This window comes from Gobio gobio, assembly GCF_949357685.1.
Source record: "Gobio gobio genome assembly, chromosome: 12".
Lineage (NCBI taxonomy): Eukaryota > Metazoa > Chordata > Actinopteri > Cypriniformes > Gobionidae > Gobio > Gobio gobio.
Genome location: NC_137105.1, coordinates 21,888,296 through 21,907,827, shown reverse-complemented (window position 1 = coordinate 21,907,827; position 19,532 = coordinate 21,888,296). Strand labels below are relative to the sequence as shown.

The 19,532-nt window shown below is 38.5% G+C and overlaps 1 protein-coding gene across 1 annotated transcript; it reads left to right on the top strand.

The window, feature by feature from the left end:
- Nucleotides 1-840: 840 nt before the first annotated feature.
- On the top strand, nucleotides 841-19,529 carry fntb (farnesyltransferase, CAAX box, subunit beta). Its single transcript, XM_079831448.1, has 12 exons — nucleotides 841-1,137; nucleotides 2,545-2,609; nucleotides 4,900-4,972; nucleotides 7,189-7,280; nucleotides 8,506-8,652; nucleotides 8,752-8,835; nucleotides 9,128-9,214; nucleotides 13,074-13,203; nucleotides 13,603-13,735; nucleotides 13,862-13,973; nucleotides 18,408-18,522; nucleotides 18,604-19,529. Exons 1-12 carry the CDS (start codon nucleotides 1,039-1,041, stop codon nucleotides 18,724-18,726), a joined length of 1,260 nt encoding a protein of 419 aa, XP_079687574.1. The 5' UTR covers nucleotides 841-1,038; the 3' UTR covers nucleotides 18,727-19,529.
- Nucleotides 19,530-19,532: the final 3 nt, after the last annotated feature.

The following is a 19,532-nucleotide window of genomic DNA, read 5'->3' as shown; positions in this document are numbered from 1 at the left end:
GCACAAATCAGATATAGATTTGGCTTTTATGAAGAATTTTATTAAAACGTGCAAACGTGTTTGCAGCCAGAAGATGTGAATTAAGTTGAGTATTGTTTAAAGTAAATATACATTTATATGAGCTGAACCATGGACACTAAACTGGGACACAACAAGGGATTAACAATAAATGTAATTATTAATAAAACATTATCAGAAAGGGGTTATAAGCAGCAATGTGTATTTCTTTAAACTATGTATTACTTTAAACTGCTTTAAACGTTTTAGGCATATAATATGCCAAGGAATTCTTTATATATATTATTAAAGAAACAAAAAAATATACTGTACAAACTCCTTTAGGACAAGAGCATTTACAAAACTTCACATGGTAAATATGCACGATGCATGAAAAGAAAAACATTCTATATAACCATGATCTATATAACAATGATTCGTTATCTGTCGATGAATGTCTCCAAACAGTTGCTCACCTGTCTAATAAAGCACATAATATATTGAAGTGTCTTTGGTGTTTCCATGGTTCCTACAAAATAAAACAATAAAACCGGAAATCGAATGTTACGCGGGTATGATGTGATTGATAGGTGACGCACGGACACGGTCTGTGTCCTGGTTAAAAGTGCTTATTTCTCTAGATTTAAACATTCTTGGAAACATTTGGTATAATGTAATTACACAAGTCAACAAAATATATAACATTGTTCTCTTACATATTGTGATTTAATAACAAATAAAAATAAGAATAAATTGATTTAACGCAAGGATTTTAGGTACGGCTTGATGCGTATGACGTCGTGACGTAAAAGAATCACTGGATCTTTTTTGAATCGTTTCTTTGAAACGAACTGTTTGAGAGAACCGTTTCGCCGAAATTCGCATCAATACCAGTTTGTCAAATGTGCTTTCAGGCTTCCCGTACTTGAGTTCTAAGTCACTTGCCTCCATTGAGGAAACCCCGCCCACGCGGTCTTGACACTTGCTCTGCTGGAAAACTGTTCCCTTTCTATTACAGTGCATGTGTTTTCAAACCTCATCATGGAAGAGGCGTCTCTACCTCTGCGATGCTTTCATGAATCACACTCCTCTGAGCTTTTCAACGATGACGGCGTGCAAACGGTGACCTCGAAAGAACAGGTGAGCTTAACTCTTTAGTATTAGTTAGCTAATTGGTACTAGCGCAGAGCTAACTGTCTATTTACTCTGCTTCTGTGATTTGCTGTGATAAAGTATACAGTAGTCAGTGCATACCGATAATCATGCTATGTGTTCTGCACGTGCAGAGTATAACGTTAATTATACTAATACCACTGCGGCACCCCTTATGTATTCATTCATCGAGTTCTGTCACACTGCTGTAAGTAATCCAGATTGATTTAAAAGGATAGGTCAACCAAAACTGATATTCTAACATCATTTTTGTGAAAATAAAAGATCGTGTTAGGAAGAACAACATAAGAGTGTGTAAATAATGACTTTTCATTTTTGAGTGAACTATCCATTTATAAACTTGTTTTGAACTTTACCCTGCCAGGAACAATATGGAATATTGTACTACAATGATAATCTGCTTGTACTTGTTGTGTAATGTTGCACTGTATTATGACCTGCATTTTTATATGGGTGGTTGACAGTTAACCATGAGAAGTTATAAAGTGAAAGGTGTAAATCTTAGCTCCAATATATGGACAATGTTTATTTTAAATTGCTTCAGAGACTTTTGAAATTATGCATGAGTTCAAATTGTATTTAAATTTATATTATATATATATACATACTATTGCTGTCAAATCGATTCATCGTGATTAATCACATCCAAAATAATAAATGTTGTGTTTACATGATATATGTGTGTGTACTGTATTTAAATAGTATGAATATACATTATATATATTATATGTATATATATTATATGTGTATATATATATATACATATATATACATATATATACATACATACATATATATATATATATATATATATATATATATATGTATGTATGTATGTATGTATGTATGTATGTATGTATGTATGTATGTATATATATATATATATATATATATATATATATATATATATATATATAATGTATGTATGTGTGTGTGTAAATATCTCTTAAATATATACATGAATGAGAGTATTTATTTATTTATTTATACATAATTATACACAGTACACACACACACATATCATGTAAACACAAACTTATTTCGGATGCAATTAATCGATTTGACAGCACTAATATATACTAAAATTATATTATTAAATAGTATATTATTTTTAAGTTGTTTTAATAATTATTTTACCTCAGAATTTTAGAAAGAACTGTCCAAGCACTGATAAATATATAAGCCAGTAGACTATTTTTGTGTCTTTGTGTGACACGCTGAACAGGTTGTGATGTCAGCCACTCATATGCGCACCGTGAGCATCAGCCACAGTGGATACTTCTGTCTGCATGTCATTTGGCTTGTCGTTGTCACATTTTCAGTTTGGTTATCTCACCTTCACATTTTTGTTTCCTGTTTTATCATTGAATCCAGAGAAAAGTTGAATGCAGTATTCAAGAGGTATACAGTGTTTACCAGCAAATTCACACCTCACCGCAGTAAGTAAAGTTCAGCCTTCTCTGGCCATTAACACAACGCAGGATCGTCACAATATTGAGTTCAATGTGCTGCTTTTGGACAGCAATCGCTGTTATTTAAGTACATATTTTGAGCGTGACGATGTCCTTGGCAGCAAAACCAACATCAGATTGTCCTCTGCTTGTGTCTGCTATGTATGTTTTGTAGCATAGTTTTGTTTTGTTTTGTTTTCATTTTTATTACTTTGCAGCATCACATCATATGCAGGAAAACCTAAAGTCTATATACTAGTGAAATTTGCCTCCGGTCACCACAGCATGATGTCTGTGTATTTCAGAACTCCTTTCCTCTATACAGAGAGCACTCATAGATGAAATAAGAAACCCAGATATGATTAAAACTGATGTAATCACAGTGCCAGACAAAGGTTGTGTGACCTAAACATTTGGAAGAAATGCTGTAGTAGCATATCAGCTGTTCTGCCTCATATCCAGATGGTACTTTTGCCTATGTTGTCAAATTTACAACTTTTTTGAATTTTACACTCCAGTGGGAGAACTGGGAAAACATACTCATAAGCACTACAAATGATGATGCCATGCTTACCATTTTTTGTGCTTAATATCAAAATAATGATATGAGGATCTTGTGGTGCAGTAAATTGAATTTTTAAGTAATAATTATATACACTACTGTTCAAAACGGCTAGGTCAGTAGGATTGTTTTTAAATAAATGAATACTTGCACAGATCAGGCATAACATTATGACCTCTGACACGTGAAGTGAATAACACTGATTATCTCTTCATCACGGCACCTGTTAGTCGGTGGGATATGTTAGGCAGCAAGTGAACATTTTGCCCTAAAATGTGATGTATCAGAAGCCGGAAAAGTGGGCAAGCGTAAGGATTTGAGTGAGTTTGACAAGGGCCAGATGTGATGGCTAGACGACTGGGTCAGAGCATCTCCAAAACTGCAGCTCTTGTGGGGTGTTCTGGGTCGTCAGTATCTATCAAAAGTGGTGCAAGGAAGGAACAGTGGTTAATCGGCGGAAGTGTCATGGGCGGCCAAGGCTCGTGGGGGGCGAAGGCACTCTTTCAGCAGGATAATGCGCCCTGCCACAATGCAAAAAGGGTTCAGGAATGGTTTGAGGAGCACGAGTTTGAGGTGTTGACTTGGCCTCCAAATTCTCTAGATCTCAATCCAATCGAGCATCTGTGGGATGTGCTGAACAAAAAAGTCTGATCCATGGAGGCCCCACCTCGTAACTTACAGGACTTAAAGGATCTTCTGCTAACATATTGGTACCAGATACCACAGCACACCTTCAGGGGTCTAGTGGAGTCCATGCCTCGACGGGTCAGGGCTGTTTTGGCAGCAAAAGAGGGACCAACACAATATTAGGAAGGTGGTAATAATGTTATGCCTGATCGGTGTATATTATATAAGGATGCATTAAAGTGATCACAAGTCACAGTATAAACATTCATAATGACACAAAGATTTATATTTCAAATATGTAAAAATATAAATGCTGTTATTTTGAACTTTCCATCAAGGAATCCTAAAAAAAAACATGGTTTCTACAAATATTAAGCAGCACTGATAATAAGAAATGTTTCTTGAGCACAAAATCAGCTTATTAGAATGATATCTGAAGAATCATGTGACTGAAGACTGGATCACAGGAGAAACATTTTAAAATATATTAAAATAGAGAAGAGTTGTTTTAAATTGTCTACATCCACAGAGTGTCAGTTCAATTATAGTTCATTTCAGGCATGAAAGGACAAATTAATTATCCTGCGAGGAAAACGCAACAAATTTCTGAACTACAGCATTACTTCACATTAAACGTGTACATTGCTCTGATCAGCTTGTCACAAATGTAGTGAATGCAATGCTTTCTTTGGCTCAATAGAGAGAAGCAGAGTAGAGAGAGAACAAGGGTTAAAGATCTGTTCTCTCAGCTGAGGTACCCTCAAATTAAACATGCCCCGGCACCTCTGCGGCCAGCAATGAAGTCAAGCGTACTGTGTGTAGGCTGTTCTGACTCACTGACTCTATCATTTTAACACTGCCACTGTCTTTGATTGGGATAATTGGAGGATGTCAGCTCAATGGTTGAACTTGCTTTGTACAAATAAGTTGTTACCAATTTGTGAGCTATTATGAATCTTGATAAAAGTTGAAATTGATATTTTGCCACTTTGTGAATGAGATATTTTTAATGTAAAAAATAGTAACTTACAACATAAATTGCAATAGCTAGATTCTAATAAGATGATTCAATTGTTGTTGTTTTTCCAGGCCCGCTCTACTGAGGGAACAACACTATCATTATCTTAAGAAAGGTTTACGCCATCTATCTGATGCATATGAGGTAAACAATGTCTTAAAAACAACTAAAAGGCTAGTTCACTTTAATGAAAATTGTCATTATTTACTCACCCTCATGTTGTTTTATCTAGCATAATGTTTTCAAACCAGGGGAGATCAAGAGGCTATGAGGTGTTCTACGGAAAAATTCTGATTAAAAAAAATAAAATCCATAATTTAACATTTACAGATCTTGACACTATTACGGTTTCATTCTGCTTTATAAACACTGATTGAAAATCTTGAGAATAACCACATATATATATATATATATATATATATATATATATATATATATATATATATATATATATATATATATATATATATATATTATATTTATAATTATATACAAGGGTGAGTAAATGACAGAATTGTATTTTTGGTTGAAATACCCTTTTAACTGGTTATTTTAAAACAGTTGTTTAGTTTTGTTATTAAAGCCACAATATGTAAATTTTCGCCACTAGAGGTTCCTTAGGCCCAATCCCATTTCTACCCCTTGGACCTTACCCTTTAGCCCAAAAATCTTCGTTTGAAGGACTATTTGGCCCTTCTTCTTACCCCTACCACTCCAGCTAAAAGAGAATCGAGACACCCCTACCCCTTTACGTGAACGCGCAAAACGAAGGGGTAGGGGTGTCTCGATTCTCTTTTGGCGTGGAAATCGGTTCCACCAGTCTTGTATGTTTTGTATCATATTGTATCGTCTTAAGAAACTTGAAGGCTCGTACGTTTTTGTACTGAAAACGAGCACCGTTTTCTTAAGTCCAAATAAAGCGCAAAACAACGTTGGGAGTGAGTAATCTGTTAAACGTGCTCGCGCCTGATTTCTGTTAGATATGTGCACTTCATTGCTGTTGGTTAAATGTTACAGGACATTAATAAAAGAAATGGTGTATGATGAAGTATGATTGTGTAATGGTGTAGTAGAGTGGTGTCCCATTTCTTATGGGAATATTTTCACCCCTACGCCTTGCCACTCTGTTTCAAGGGGGTAGGGGTAAGCGAAGGGGTATAAAATAGAATTGGGATTGGGCCTTATTCAAAACAAAGGCTTGCTTGATGAAGCCTTGATTTCGCAGAGCTTTTATTATGCCGCAGAAGTACTTACTTCTACTTATTCCAGTCATGTATGTGGGTGTAACAGAGTTTGTAGATAAGGGAAGAAGGAGGCGGGAACCGGCGAACATTACAAGACTTTAATAAAATAACAAACACAAAATGAAAGTAAAAGCGGCAGCCCTTCATGGAAGAGTGCCGAGCACATACATAAACAAACATAAACTAAACTAAACACAACATAAAATCCTGGCCTGGTCCTCTCTCGCCCTTCACCGGTGTCGCTCATCCTTATACACCTCCGTGCTCCCTCATGAGAGAACTCGAGACCGGTGTGCCTCGCAGGTGACGCTCATTCTCAATCATGCACACCGATCTCGCTCGCTCCTCCCATGTCTCTCGCTCGTCCACCTCGCCACAGTGGGGTAACGCAGTGCTGTTTTATCATATTAGATACATTATTTGAGTGTGTTGAAAGTTATGTTATAATGCTACCCTGTGCGTTCGCTCTGCGGCTACTACTAGTTGCACACTGCAGTAAGCTAGATCGATAATAGGCATGGTAAAACATGGTACTCGCTGTAAATGAAGAAAACAAGATTCAAACAATAAGACTAACTGTATTGAGCTATATAACAATGATTAGTTTTCTGTCAATGAATGTATCCAAACAGTTTCTCACCTGTCTAATAAAACACATAATATATTTAAGTGTCTTTGGTGTTTCCATGATTTGTACAAAATAAAAATCTAGGGCAACGTGAGTATGATGTCATTGATAGGTGACGCACTGACACGGTCTGTGTCCTGGTTAAAATTGCTTATTATTTCTGGATTTAAATATTCTTGGAAACATTTGGGATAATGTAAGGATACAAGTCAACAAAATGTATAACATTGTTCTAGTGGATTTTGGATATTTAAATCTTGTGCCTTTAACACAAACACACTAAACTGGTTTACACAAGGCCATTAAGGATCTACAGCCTTGCACTTTTAAGACCATGTGATACATTACTTGTGTATGTGAGTGGGTGGGAGAGAGAGAACACCATGCGTATTTTTTGTGTATTTGTACGGGAACAAAATGTTCTAGAGCAGCTCTGTGTGTAAGAGTGCTGGTAATGGCTGCTGAATCTGCATGTTGTCTGGCTTCAGTGTTTGGATGCCAGCCGGCCTTGGCTGTGCTATTGGATCCTGCATAGTCTGGAGCTGCTAGAGGAGCCCGTGCCAGCAGCTGTTGCCTCTGAGTGAGTACCAGCCCTTCTCTGCACATCATCATCAGTGTACACGTGGCATGGAGGCAGGTGTTTAGGTCCCCTTACCCAGTTACTATCCAGGGGCCCGTTCTTCGCACGTGTGTTACTCTGTTATCTGGATTTCATTTTGGACATTGATCACTTGGCAGTTTCTTTATAAAGGTCATCATCAGGTCTGGTGTGGGATGTTCTTTTTTAATATGATGTCATTTACGTTGCTGTCTTGCCGCCAGCCAATCGCTGCATTGCTGATCATGGTTTCGAGTGTCAATATATCTGCCCTTTTTAATGAACACAAGAACGTGCAGCAATCTCAGACAACTTAATCCAGATATTTTAATCAAATCCACAAATTCGTTTGAAGAACCAAATTAGTCAGAGATCAGTTATCACGATTAGAAAATCTGGCATCTGTCAAATCATCTAAGATGTATTAAGCGAGGTATGAAGAACGGACCCCTGGTCTTAATGTGACCACTACAGATAATGTCAAAGTTACATCAAGCTGTGACACAGATACATTCTTTCTCAATGTTATGACTTTGAAATTGACTAGAATAAAAATCTCATATCTTTATAGTGTTAAAGAGGTGAATTCATAAGCAGTGTCGTATATTTGCTGTGATTGTGACCTGTATTCTTTATTGTTTATGTTTATTAATCCATGCTTTTTCTTAAAGCGATAGTGCAACCAAACATAATTGATCTCTTTGACTTTAATAGCAATTGTATTTTCAATCATCATAATAAGGATTCACAATAAATTGCTACCATACCAGATTTTTTATTTCATTTATTGGCATCAGGCTGTAATGCAAATTTATTTATGCATGCTCATTTCCCTATTTTTACATATAGATTACTTTTACCATCATCTAACACTTGCTAATCTTAAAAATCACTTTTTTAAATTAATGTAATCTTAAGCAAATCTCAAAATTAATTTCAATTTCTCATACTGTACATTTATTATGTTGCGATGCCTAAATTTACTTGTAGCTTCTAAAATTATAGATTTTTAGTATTTAGATGTTTATTTTCAATTTAGACAAAATCGATTTTTAATATCTGTCATTTATCAGCGTTTGTTCATAACATGAAATTAAAGTAATTCATCTAGTACATTTCTGGCTTTTTTCCTAAATGCTTAGTTCTTCTCACACATTTACATGCCTGTTGATGTAAATATATCACAACCATGAATGTTGTCTGCTAGCGTGTGCCAGTTTCTGGCCAGATGTCAGAGCCCGACAGGTGGCTTCGGTGGAGGTCCGGGTCAGCACGCTCACCTGGCACCCACCTATGCAGCTGTCAACACCCTTTGCATTCTGGGTACAGAGGAGGCTTACAAAGTCATCAACAGGTTTCATGTTTGCTTTTGTATTATCGCCTGTTTACCTTCAGATGTTGCATGGATCATATTGCCATAGTAGCACATTCTGTTTGCTCCCTCCCCCATCAGAGAGAAGCTCCTGGACTTCCTGTTCTCTGTGAAGCAGCCAGATGGCTCCTTTGTGATGCATGTGGGCGGGGAGGTGGACGTCAGGTGAGTTCTGTCACTGTGGTTTCAACATACCCTGAAGCATCTTTACAACAGCCATACATCTCTTTATTCTTCATGTTCATGTCACTATACTGAGGCATTATTGGGGAGTGACCTTTTACTGTTCCAACAGAAAGATTAGTGCTAGAAAATTCTTTGTTCACCATAAGTCAGCGCTGACCATACAGACTTTCAGTCTTATTCTAATAATTTAACTCGTGGTTATTAACATGCATAGATGTGATCATTGTCTGCCTGTTGACTCTGGGTTGCTCTTGTGTGTCTGGTCTGATAGGAGCGCATATTGTGCAGCTTCTGTGGCTTCACTCACTAATATCATCACTCCCACCCTGTTTGATGGGACGCACAATTGGATTCTCAGGTAACTGCTTCCACATTCTCTTTCAAAACATGTGCCAATTCAGTTTCATTCAGATTATTTTGGGGTCAGTGTTATTTTTGTATTTATACTATTAAAGTTAATATTAGTATTAATGTTTTGAATTCGCTTTTATTTTTATATTTTCCATTTTCATTTTATTTTAGTTTGTCATTTTGATTTGTGGTTTTGTCACGTAAAGTTTTTATTTTATTTTTAGTTAAAGTTGTTAAAGTTTTTCATCTCATATTTATATTTAATATCAGCTTTGTTTCAATTAATGAAAATGATATAACAATATTTAATACTTTTTGTTTATCATCTATAACAACACTGGTTGGAGTTGAATGTTGCAAGGTTGAAGGTTTATGCAATGTCAGTACTATAGAAATGTATTTATTTATAATTTTTTCCTCCATAACAAAGTTCCTCCAGAACAAAGTCAAAGTTATAATCAAGCTTGACAAAGCCAATACAGGTATAAATATAATCAAATACTGATAAAAAAAATTGTGATTTTAAATAAATATACAGGTTTTCCCTTAAATTTGATGTGATGATGAACAATCCTCATAACAGGGTTGAATAGAAAAACAAATTCAGCATTAAAAAAAAAGCAGAATTTACACACAAAAAAACAATATACACTATATTGCCAAAAGTATTGGGACACCCCTCCAAATCATTGAATTCAGGTGTTCCAATCACTTTCATGGCCACAGGTGTATAAAATCAAGCACCTAGGCATGCAGACTGCTTCTACAAACATTTGTGAAAGAATGGGTCACTCTCAGGTGCTCAGTGAATTCAAGTGTGGTACCGTGATAGGTTGCCACCTGTGCAATAAGTCCATTCCGGAAATTTCCTCACTACTAAATATTCTACGGTCAACTGTTAGTGGTGTTATAACAAAGTGGAAGCAATTGGGAACAACAGCAACTCAGCCACGAAGTGGTAGGCCACGTCAAATCAAAGAGCAGGGTCAGCTCATGCTGAGGCACACAGTGCACAGAAGTCGCCAACTTTCTGCAGAGTCAATAGCTAAAGACCTCCAAACTTCATGTGGCCTTCAGATTAGCTCAAGAACAGTGTGTAGAGAGCTTCATGGAATGGGTTTCCATGGCCGAGCAGCTGCATCCAAGCCTTATATCACCAAGTTTAAAGGGTCAAGAAACCCCAAAACACGTTTTTTGAGATGTAATCAGATATGTATAGGCTGCACATCACTGAAAACACTAAAGGTACTCATTAATGTTATTCATATGTGAAAAATAGTTATTTTTGCATTTTGCAATAGTTATTTTGTCTTCCAGTTTGAAAAGCTGAGTTGGAGCAACGTCACAGAAGCTGACGTCAGCGTGCACCGTAGGCCCAAGTATGGGCTGCTCGAACATGCTGATGTCGACCGCTTCGAGCGATTCTCGACATATATTCATGACATAAAGCTCATTCAATCTAATCACTGCGCTGTAGTATGCATAAAATATAATTGAGTTATTATGCATGAGACAGTCACTTCTGTCAGGTTCGTCTTCCATCATTATTGTTGAGACATGGTGGGGAAGTTTTGGAAGCAGCGTGCGGAAAGTTCAAGGAAGAAAGTGAGGTGTTGTTTTCAGCGAGTCGTGAAGGTGCTCCCTGGATTACTTTAGTGTGGGTAAAGACCGATAATCTACGTTGGAACAGCCGAGGCGGATGGTCGCGTTGATACGAAGTAAGGGCGCTGAGCGAGCTGTAACCGGGACGCCGTCTGTGGAAGCCATTGCTAAAGGTTCGGTAAAGTAAAATGAACTTGAGGAATCGCACGGCAAACCTACAAGCATTGACATTAATTTCTTAATTTATGTCAGGAGTGCAAAATAACCGATCTGTAGGTAATGAACAATATTTTGAATGAAATATCAAAAAGAATCAAAAGCCACGTCTTCTACGTTTTATTTGTGGTAACAGGCATGCACTAATCCGCATGTGTTCGGGCTATTAGTGAAACAGTGTGCATATTTGGACAAATATAGATTTATTCTAACTGCCGGGCGACAGCGCGGGTTCTCACGGGCAACCCAGTGCGCGTCGCTCGGCACTTCAGATGCTGTCGAGAGAATGAAACCTCAAACGGGGTTGAGTCCCTTCGCTTATACCCTGATCTAGTTTCTTTTCTGGTCCTGGGTGACCTGAGGATTCCAGTGAGGCTTCCCCGCCAAGTACATCTCCGTGGGCCCCCCACTCCTCTATCGCATCGTTCGTTGGTGGTTCATGTTCTCTCATGAGAGCATAACCACGTCGGCGTGTTGTTCATCTTGCCAAACAATGTGCATATTTGGACAAATATAGATTTATCACGTTTGCAAAATATTTCGTCATACAGAATAACATTTCATTTCTCACTGAATTAGCCTATGCTGATCTGAAGAGCTGAATGATGAGTGCTCTGAATGATATTCAGAGCGATCACTGTCTGTTCTTCCTGTTGCACACCACTTATGATCTCAGAGCTCTCTCATTCGCTGTACTCATCCCTCATCTCATCTCTCTGTTGTAAACATTGCCCAAGTGTGAACCAAGAACATGTCTCAGAACCACTGTAACTGCTGCTGTCGGTACCACCTGTGTCTGTGCATTGCCGGTTTGCAAATTAGCTAATTTTAATGTGCCTAATGACACTGCCCTATTTATGCAAACCATTCCCTCTTTCCACAAAAAACCCATCCCACCTTTTTGCAGTCGACCACGCCCCTTTTTGGAAGCCTTTTCAAATCGAAGGTGTGAAAAAACCCCGCTGCAGCAGGGGGGTTTCATGACCCTTTAATGCAAATCGGATGCAGTGGTGTAAAGCACGCCACCACTGGACTCTAGAGCAGTGGAGACGTTCTCACAGAGTCCTGACCTCAACCCAATAGAATACCTTTGGGATAAATTAGAGTGGATACTGCGTGCCAGACCTTCTCGCCCAATATCAGTGCCTGACCTCACAAATGCGCTTCTAGAAGAATGGTCAAAAATTCCCACACTCCTAAACTTTGTGGAAAGCCTTCCCAGAAGAGTTGGAGCTGTTATAGCTGCAAAGGGTGGGCCAACTCCATATTAAACCCCACGGATTAAGAATGGGATATCATTAAAGTTCATGTGCATGTAAAACAAAACTTTTGGCAATATAGTGTATCTATATAACACAAAACTAGCCTGGCTCCACCCTCCTACGTACTTCCGCTCAATTGTAATTTTCCTTCAGTACTCCGTCTGGGATTGCGGTATATTCTCTGGTTTTCTCCGGTCAAATTTTAACCGGTCCAATCGGTGAACAGAGGGAGTGGCTGAAAACTATGACGTTGATGTCGTGTGCTAGTTTGAGATGACATACGTCACGACCAAACATTAGCGATTGGTTATGGCAGATCCAGAGTGGCTCTTGGCAGATCCAATAGTTTTAAACTTCAACAGAGTACCCACCTTCAAGGAAGTAAACGCTTGTCAATGGAGAGTGGCCAGACTCTCTGTACAAATGAAATGTACGAGAGTCTGGTAGGACCAGGCTAACACAAAACTGATTTGCTTTTCCATTGCTTTTCTATGTAAACATGCTCTAGAGTCTAGACGGACCATTGCTTGTGTGTTTTTCACATCTTTTGCATGTAGAACAACATGCTATTCGCTAGTATAAAGTTCAACTTTTTAAAAATGCATCTCCAGGCCATTTTTCCCCTATCCTCTGCCATGGCTCTCACTTTTTAGGCAAAAATAAACATTTTGAACATTAACCTTGCTGTGTAAATAGTCTAAAAGAGTTTAATCTCAGACATTGCACAACATATTTTTGAGAATGACCCATAAATACTAAGATGTTGTGCTTTCCTTTGAACTGCAGCTGTCAGAATTGGGAGGGCGGTTTAGGTGGAGTACCTGGACTTGAGGCACATGGTGGCTACACCTTCTGTGGTACTGCTGCCCTAGTCATACTGGGCAAAGAACACATGCTGGATCTCAAAGCCTTGTTAGTAAGTCCTTTGTCTTGCCTTGTTTTGCTTTGGCTACACTTCCACCTTCCATTTAACCTGGCTCTTCCTGTCCATTAGAGTGAATAAACTGAGGTTTATGAGATGTGTTAAAGGTCAGTTGTGTGTATCCTGAGTTGGAGGAGACGAATCTCATTACTGGTTCGTCAGGAACACTAAATATGCTTGGAAATATTAACATCAGTGTGCCGCAATTTTTTAGATGCTTAGATCAGCAGATCTCCACTAGGGTCTTTGGCAGACATTGACATTAGGGTGTTTTACAGTCCCAGTGCACAGGCAGCTTTGTCTTAATGATAAGGCAGCAGCACTAATGATATTCCTATGCTGATTCTTGTAAACCTGTAAATTGGAGGCTTTTCTCTCTTTTTCCTTCATTAGCGCTGGGTAACCAGCAAACAAATGCGTTTTGAAGGTGGATTTCAAGGCCGCTGTAACAAGCTGGTTGATGGCTGTTACTCCTTCTGGCAAGCAGGACTATTGCCGTTACTCCACAGGGCTCTTTTTAAAGAAGGTGAAAATGTATAGAGATAATCAAGCATGTACTTTGTGTCAAGATTTAAACCCAACATGGATATATTGGGGTCTAGTGTCATATGTAGCTATTTAACCTATGAACAAAATATTACTGTGTGTATAGGAGACTCAACGCTGAGTGTGAGTAGCTGGATGTTTGAGAGAAAGGCCCTGCAGGAATACATCCTCCTCTGCTGCCAGAATCCTGGGGGAGGCCTTCTGGACAAACCGGGCAAGTGGGTACAGCTCTCAACACACACACACAAATATATACACTTATATAAAAGGGTCTGTCAGCTTGCAATAATATCACCAGTAATGTGTCAAAAAAAGCAGCGATTCTCAAACTTTTTGACTCCAAGGCCCCCATTGTCCCCCAAAATATTTGAATGCCTCATAACTTTTACAGTTGTTTGTGATTTACTGGATAAAGATTTTTACAAATATTTTTTACTTACAATTTCTACCGATAAAATATTCTAGAGCTTGGCACAACTTGAAGAAATCATAAAATGTAGAACATTTAAAACATAACATTTTCATAATTTTAATCTCCATGGGTATTTTTATACATACATTTTCAAGTCTGAACATCACACTTTTACAGTTAGGCTTCCCTATATACAGTGCATTCGGAAAGTATTCACAGCGCTTAACTTTTTCCACATTTTGTTATCATTTTATTTTCCTCAAAATTCGACAAACAATACCCAATAATGACAACGTGAAAGAAGTTTGTTTGAAATCTTTGCAAATGTATTAAAAATGAAAAAATCACATGTACATAAATATTCACAGCCTTTGCCATGACACTCAAAATTGAGCTTCGGTGCATCCTGTTTCCACACGTCATTAAGATGTTTCTACAACTTGATTGGAATCCACCTGTGTTAAATTAAATTGATTGGACATTATTTGGAAAGGCACACACCTGTCTATATAAGATCTCACAGTTAACAGTGCATGTCAGAGCACAAACCAAGCCATGAAGTCCAAGGAATTATCTGTAGACCTCCGAGACAGGATTGTATGGAGGCACAGATCTGGGGAAGGGTACAGAAACATTTCTGCAGCATTTAAGGTCCCAATGAGCACAGTGGCCTCCATCATCCGTAAATGGAAGAAGTTTGGAACCACCAGGACTCTTCCTAGAGCTGGCCACCCAGCCAAACTGAGCGATCAGGCGAGAAGGGCCTTATTCCGAGTTCACACTGCCTGATTTTATCCCTGATTTTGACTCTCCGACAGGTTTTGTGAAATAGCCGACAAATGCCCGAAATCATAGGCAAATCGGTGCTCGTTCATGCGAGTGACAATCACTCAGTGTGAATTATCAAAGGCGCGTTCTGAGTGAATCACAGACGACTCGCTGACGCCCGTGAGATATTTGGCATGCTTAATATCTGGACCTATAGGCGATTCAAACTCCTGCTGTGTGAAATGAGTTAAATGACCTACAGCCAATGAGAGGGCAAGATACAGGGCAGCGGTAAGTTCGGGGAGGAGTTTTAGACCAGAATAGCAGTATTTTAATAGATGTATTTACAATTATATCAAACAGAAACAAAGCACAAACATTTGCTTGACCAACCGCAACAGCAGCACATTGCAAAATTATTTATTTACTCCCCAACCATTTCCTCCATAATCTTTTTTCTTTTGCTCCTTTTTGCTGCAAATCAGCGCACAGACAATTTGGATCGCAAGCTTTCTGCAGTCTATATTTTGAATAACAATTCCAGTCTCGCGCAAGAACTCGCACGCGTGATCTCGCGTTGTTTCCTTGTCACTTCTCGCTTGTGTTTGGTTGTGAAACGTAGTTTGCAGACGGGACAGAGTTGTTGGTGATTCTTCCTCTTGTACAGTCAAGCAGTGTGAAACCACCTGACGCCGATCCATCGTGCAGTGTGAACACAGCAGCAACTGAATGCTACCGCAGATAGTCATGCAGTGTGAAAAGAGCAGTGATCTGACGAGTTTGAAAATCGTGCAGTCTGATCTTGGCACTCGGGAGGTGACCAAGAACCCGATGATCAATCTGACAGAGCTCCAGCGTTTCTCTGTGGGGAGAGGAGAACCTTCCAGAAGAACAACCATCTCTGCAGCACTCCACCAATCAGGCCTGTATGGTAGAGTGGCCAGACGGAAGCCACTCCTCAGTAAAAGGCTCAGCCCGTCTGGAGTTTGCCAAAAGGCACCTGAAGGACTCTCAGACCATGAGAAACAAAATTCTCTGGTCTGATGAAACACAGATTGAACTCTTTGGCCTGAATGGCAAGCGTCATGTCTGGAGGAAACCAGGCACCGCTCATCACCTGGCCAATACCATCCCTACAGTGAAGCATGGTGGTGGCAGCATCATGCTGTGGGGATGTTTTTCAGCAGCAGGAACTGGGAGACTAGTCAGGTTCGAGGGAAAGATGAATGCAGCAATGTACAGAGACATTCTTGATGAAAACCTGCTGCTCCAGAGTGTTCTGGACCTCAGATTCATTGTCCTGTTGGAAGAGGAACCTTCGTCCCAGTCTAAGCACACAGCCAAGATAAAAGGAGTGGCTACGGGACAACTCTGTGAATTTCCTTGAGTGTCCAAGCCAAAGCCCAGACTTGAACCCGATTGAAGATCTCTGGAGAGATCTGAAAATGGCTGTGCACCAACGCTCCCCATCCAACCTCATGGAGCATGAGAGGTCCTGCAAAGAAGAACGGGAGAAACTGCCCAAATACTAAAAAAGACTTGAGGCTGTAATTGGTGCCAAAGGTGTTTCAGCAAAGTATTGACTTAAGGCTGTGAATACTTGTGATTACTAGACATGTGATTTTTATTTATTTTTTGTAATACATTTGCAAAGATTTCAAACAAACTTCTTTCACGTTGTCTATGTTGTTTGTAGAATTTTGAGAAGAATAACATTTTTTATCCATTTTGGAATAAGGCTGTAACATAACAAAATGTGGAAAAAGTGAAGCGCTGTGAATACTTTCCAGATGCACTGTATCCAATTTTTTTTTTCTTCTACACAGTGGGGATGGTCCCTGGTTCTTCAAAGGGGAAAAACTGAACTAAAAATAAGAAATGTTGTGTTTGGGGTGGTTTTAGCCTTTTTTACTGCTTGTTTTGTCTCATTTTAAATAATTTTAAGTCACCACGAGGCCCCCTGAGAACTTTTCTAATGGGCCTCAGGCCCTGAACCACTAAGGATATACAAATTTTGTTGTATCTTCTTGAAGGAGAAAATGTATTTATGAAATGTTTTGATAATTATATATTTACCCTAAATATTTAATCTATGAATGCAAAGATCTACATGAGTGAAGATATTTTCTATTGTAGCTGCATTTCCAGTTATGGAGAGAAATTTTATAATTGGATAAAAATCTAGTCATGGAATTAACTAAAATTTTATTTAAAGGGTTAGTTCACCCAAAAATGAAAATTCTGTCATTAATTACTTACCCTCATGTCGTTCGACACCCGTCAGACCTCCGTTCATCTTCGGAACAGAAATGAAGATATTTTAGTTGAAATCTGATGGCTGAGAAATGCCTCCATTGACACAATGGCACGGTTCACTCTCAAGACCCTTAAAAGGTACTAAAGACGTCGTTACAAAGTCCATCTCACTACAGTGGTTCTAAAATAACTTTATGAATCGGCGACAATAGTTTTTGAGCGCAAAAAAACCCTAAATAACGACTTACATAGTGATGACGATTTCAAAACACGGCCTCATGAAGCTTCGAAGCGTTATGAATCAGTGAGCCGAATGATGATTCGGATCGCGTGCCAAACTGCTGAAATTTGGCGATTCAACTCGCTGATTCATAACGCTTCGAAGCTTCATGAGGCCGTGTTTTGAAATCGTCATCACTATGCAAGTCGTTATTTAGGGGTTTTTTTGCGCACAAAAACTATTGTAATATATTGTAATATATAACTATTGTAATATATTATTTATAACTATACTATAAATAATATAGTTATTTTAGAACCACTGTAGTGAGATGGACTTTGTAACGACGTCTTTAGTACCTTTTAAAGGGTTTTGAGAGTGAACCGTGCCATTGAGCCAATTGAGGCCTTTCAGAGCCATCAGATTTCAACTAAAATATCTTCATTTCTGTTCCGAAGATGAACGGAGGTCTGACGGGTGTCGAACGACATGAGGGTAAGTAATTAATGACATAATTTTTATTTTTGGGTGAACTAACCCTTTAAATTTCTTTTCTATTTGCATTCTATGATAATAATAAACATGTTCTAGTTCTGCCCTGCTCTGAAACATTCATATGCTAGATATTGCTCTTGTCTAGAGTTTGTGCAGAGCAAAACTTTCCAGTTTGTGAGTGAATCGTTCTTTTGAATGGATTCTTTTCAATGAATCGGTCAGCGCGGTTCACAAACTGGTCTGAATGATTAGTTAGCGAGTCTGATTTTAAATGATTTGTACATGTATCCTTTTCCAGTAACGAACAAAGAGACAAACGTCTAGCTGGAAAGGTCATAAAAATCATTACATCTATCGTGTTTAACTGTAAGGGTCAAACAGTAAGTCAAAATAAAATGTGAATTTGAACATTTGAAAAATACAATTGTCTTGGATATTTTGTCCTTTTACTAACTTTACAGACCAAACCAGACTCAGCAGTTCATCATTGATTCCCCACAGGTCTAGAGATTTCTACCACACATGCTATTGTCTGAGCGGACTCTCAATTGCACAGCATTTCGGAAACCAAGACCTCCATAATGAGCTGATCCTCGGTCGAGACGAGAACCGACTGGTAAGATACTAAAAATTCAGTTGAGCACACCCACATGTATAATGTATTTATATAACAAAACTTTCTCATATTTTTTTTCAGGCACCAACTCATCCCGTTTACAACATCTGTCCAGAGAAGGTGGCCCAAGCGATTGAACATTTCCACCGGTTACCTGTTCCATTTCAGATGGGAGCTACGTCAAGTGCGATGGACCAGTTATAGACTTTTCCTCTTTTTCTATTGTAAACATTTTTGGGGATTTGAGCTAGCTTGACCTAACGCAGAAGCATCTTCTGTAAATGCTGTAGCCAAATGTCCTTTGCTGGTCTGTACAGTATCTACAGATGGCGAAACACTCCGAGGGCCTGATATACTACAGCTTCAGCAGTTATGGGTTATATGGGGTTATGGGTTTTAGCCAGGGAAAACAGTAGAGACTGACTAGGCAAGGTATTTTTCATGCACTAGTCATTGATTGATATTTTATTGCACTCACCAGCTTATTTTGGGCTTTGGCAAGCGTTTACCAGAGAGCATGTGGCAGTAGGTTCTGAACAGAAATAAAGACTTGGATGAAAGTTTGTTTTTATTTCTCGGTTGGTGGATTATGTATGATCTATATTCACTATGGGCAGTCCATTTGACTTTAACTTCTACTTTAATCCTATTTGACAGATATGACTGAAACCTATATCGCACCTGTCAAATATGTGAAAAATTGTCTTGGTACAACCAACTCTCATCTACTCAGCCATGACTACAGTTTACATTTTGTAATTTTTTTTTATCACGGTGCTGTTTAATGAGCATTACAACTGTATTCAATAATTTAATCATGCTTTTAATCTTAAAAATGCTGATATGAAGTATCAAAACAAAATAGCATTTCATCTTATCACATTAAATGCTATCATTATTTACTCACTCTCATGTCTTTTCAAACCCGCATGACGTTTTCTTTTGTGGAACAGATTTAGCAGAATGCTGACATTGTTTTCCATAAATTAAAGTGAATGAGGACTGAGGCT

Bases quoted from the DNA above. Each gene is read 5' to 3' on its own strand.
- fntb (XM_079831448.1), top strand. From the start codon at position 1,039: ATGGAAGAGGCGTCTCTACCTCTGCGATGCTTTCATGAATCACACTCC. The intron at 7,281-8,505 runs GTGAGTACCAGC...GTTGTCTGCTAG, and splicing joins CCAGCAGCTGTTGCCTCTGA to CGTGTGCCAGTTTCTGGCCA. The intron at 8,836-9,127 runs GTGAGTTCTGTC...CTGGTCTGATAG, and splicing joins GGCGGGGAGGTGGACGTCAG to GAGCGCATATTGTGCAGCTT.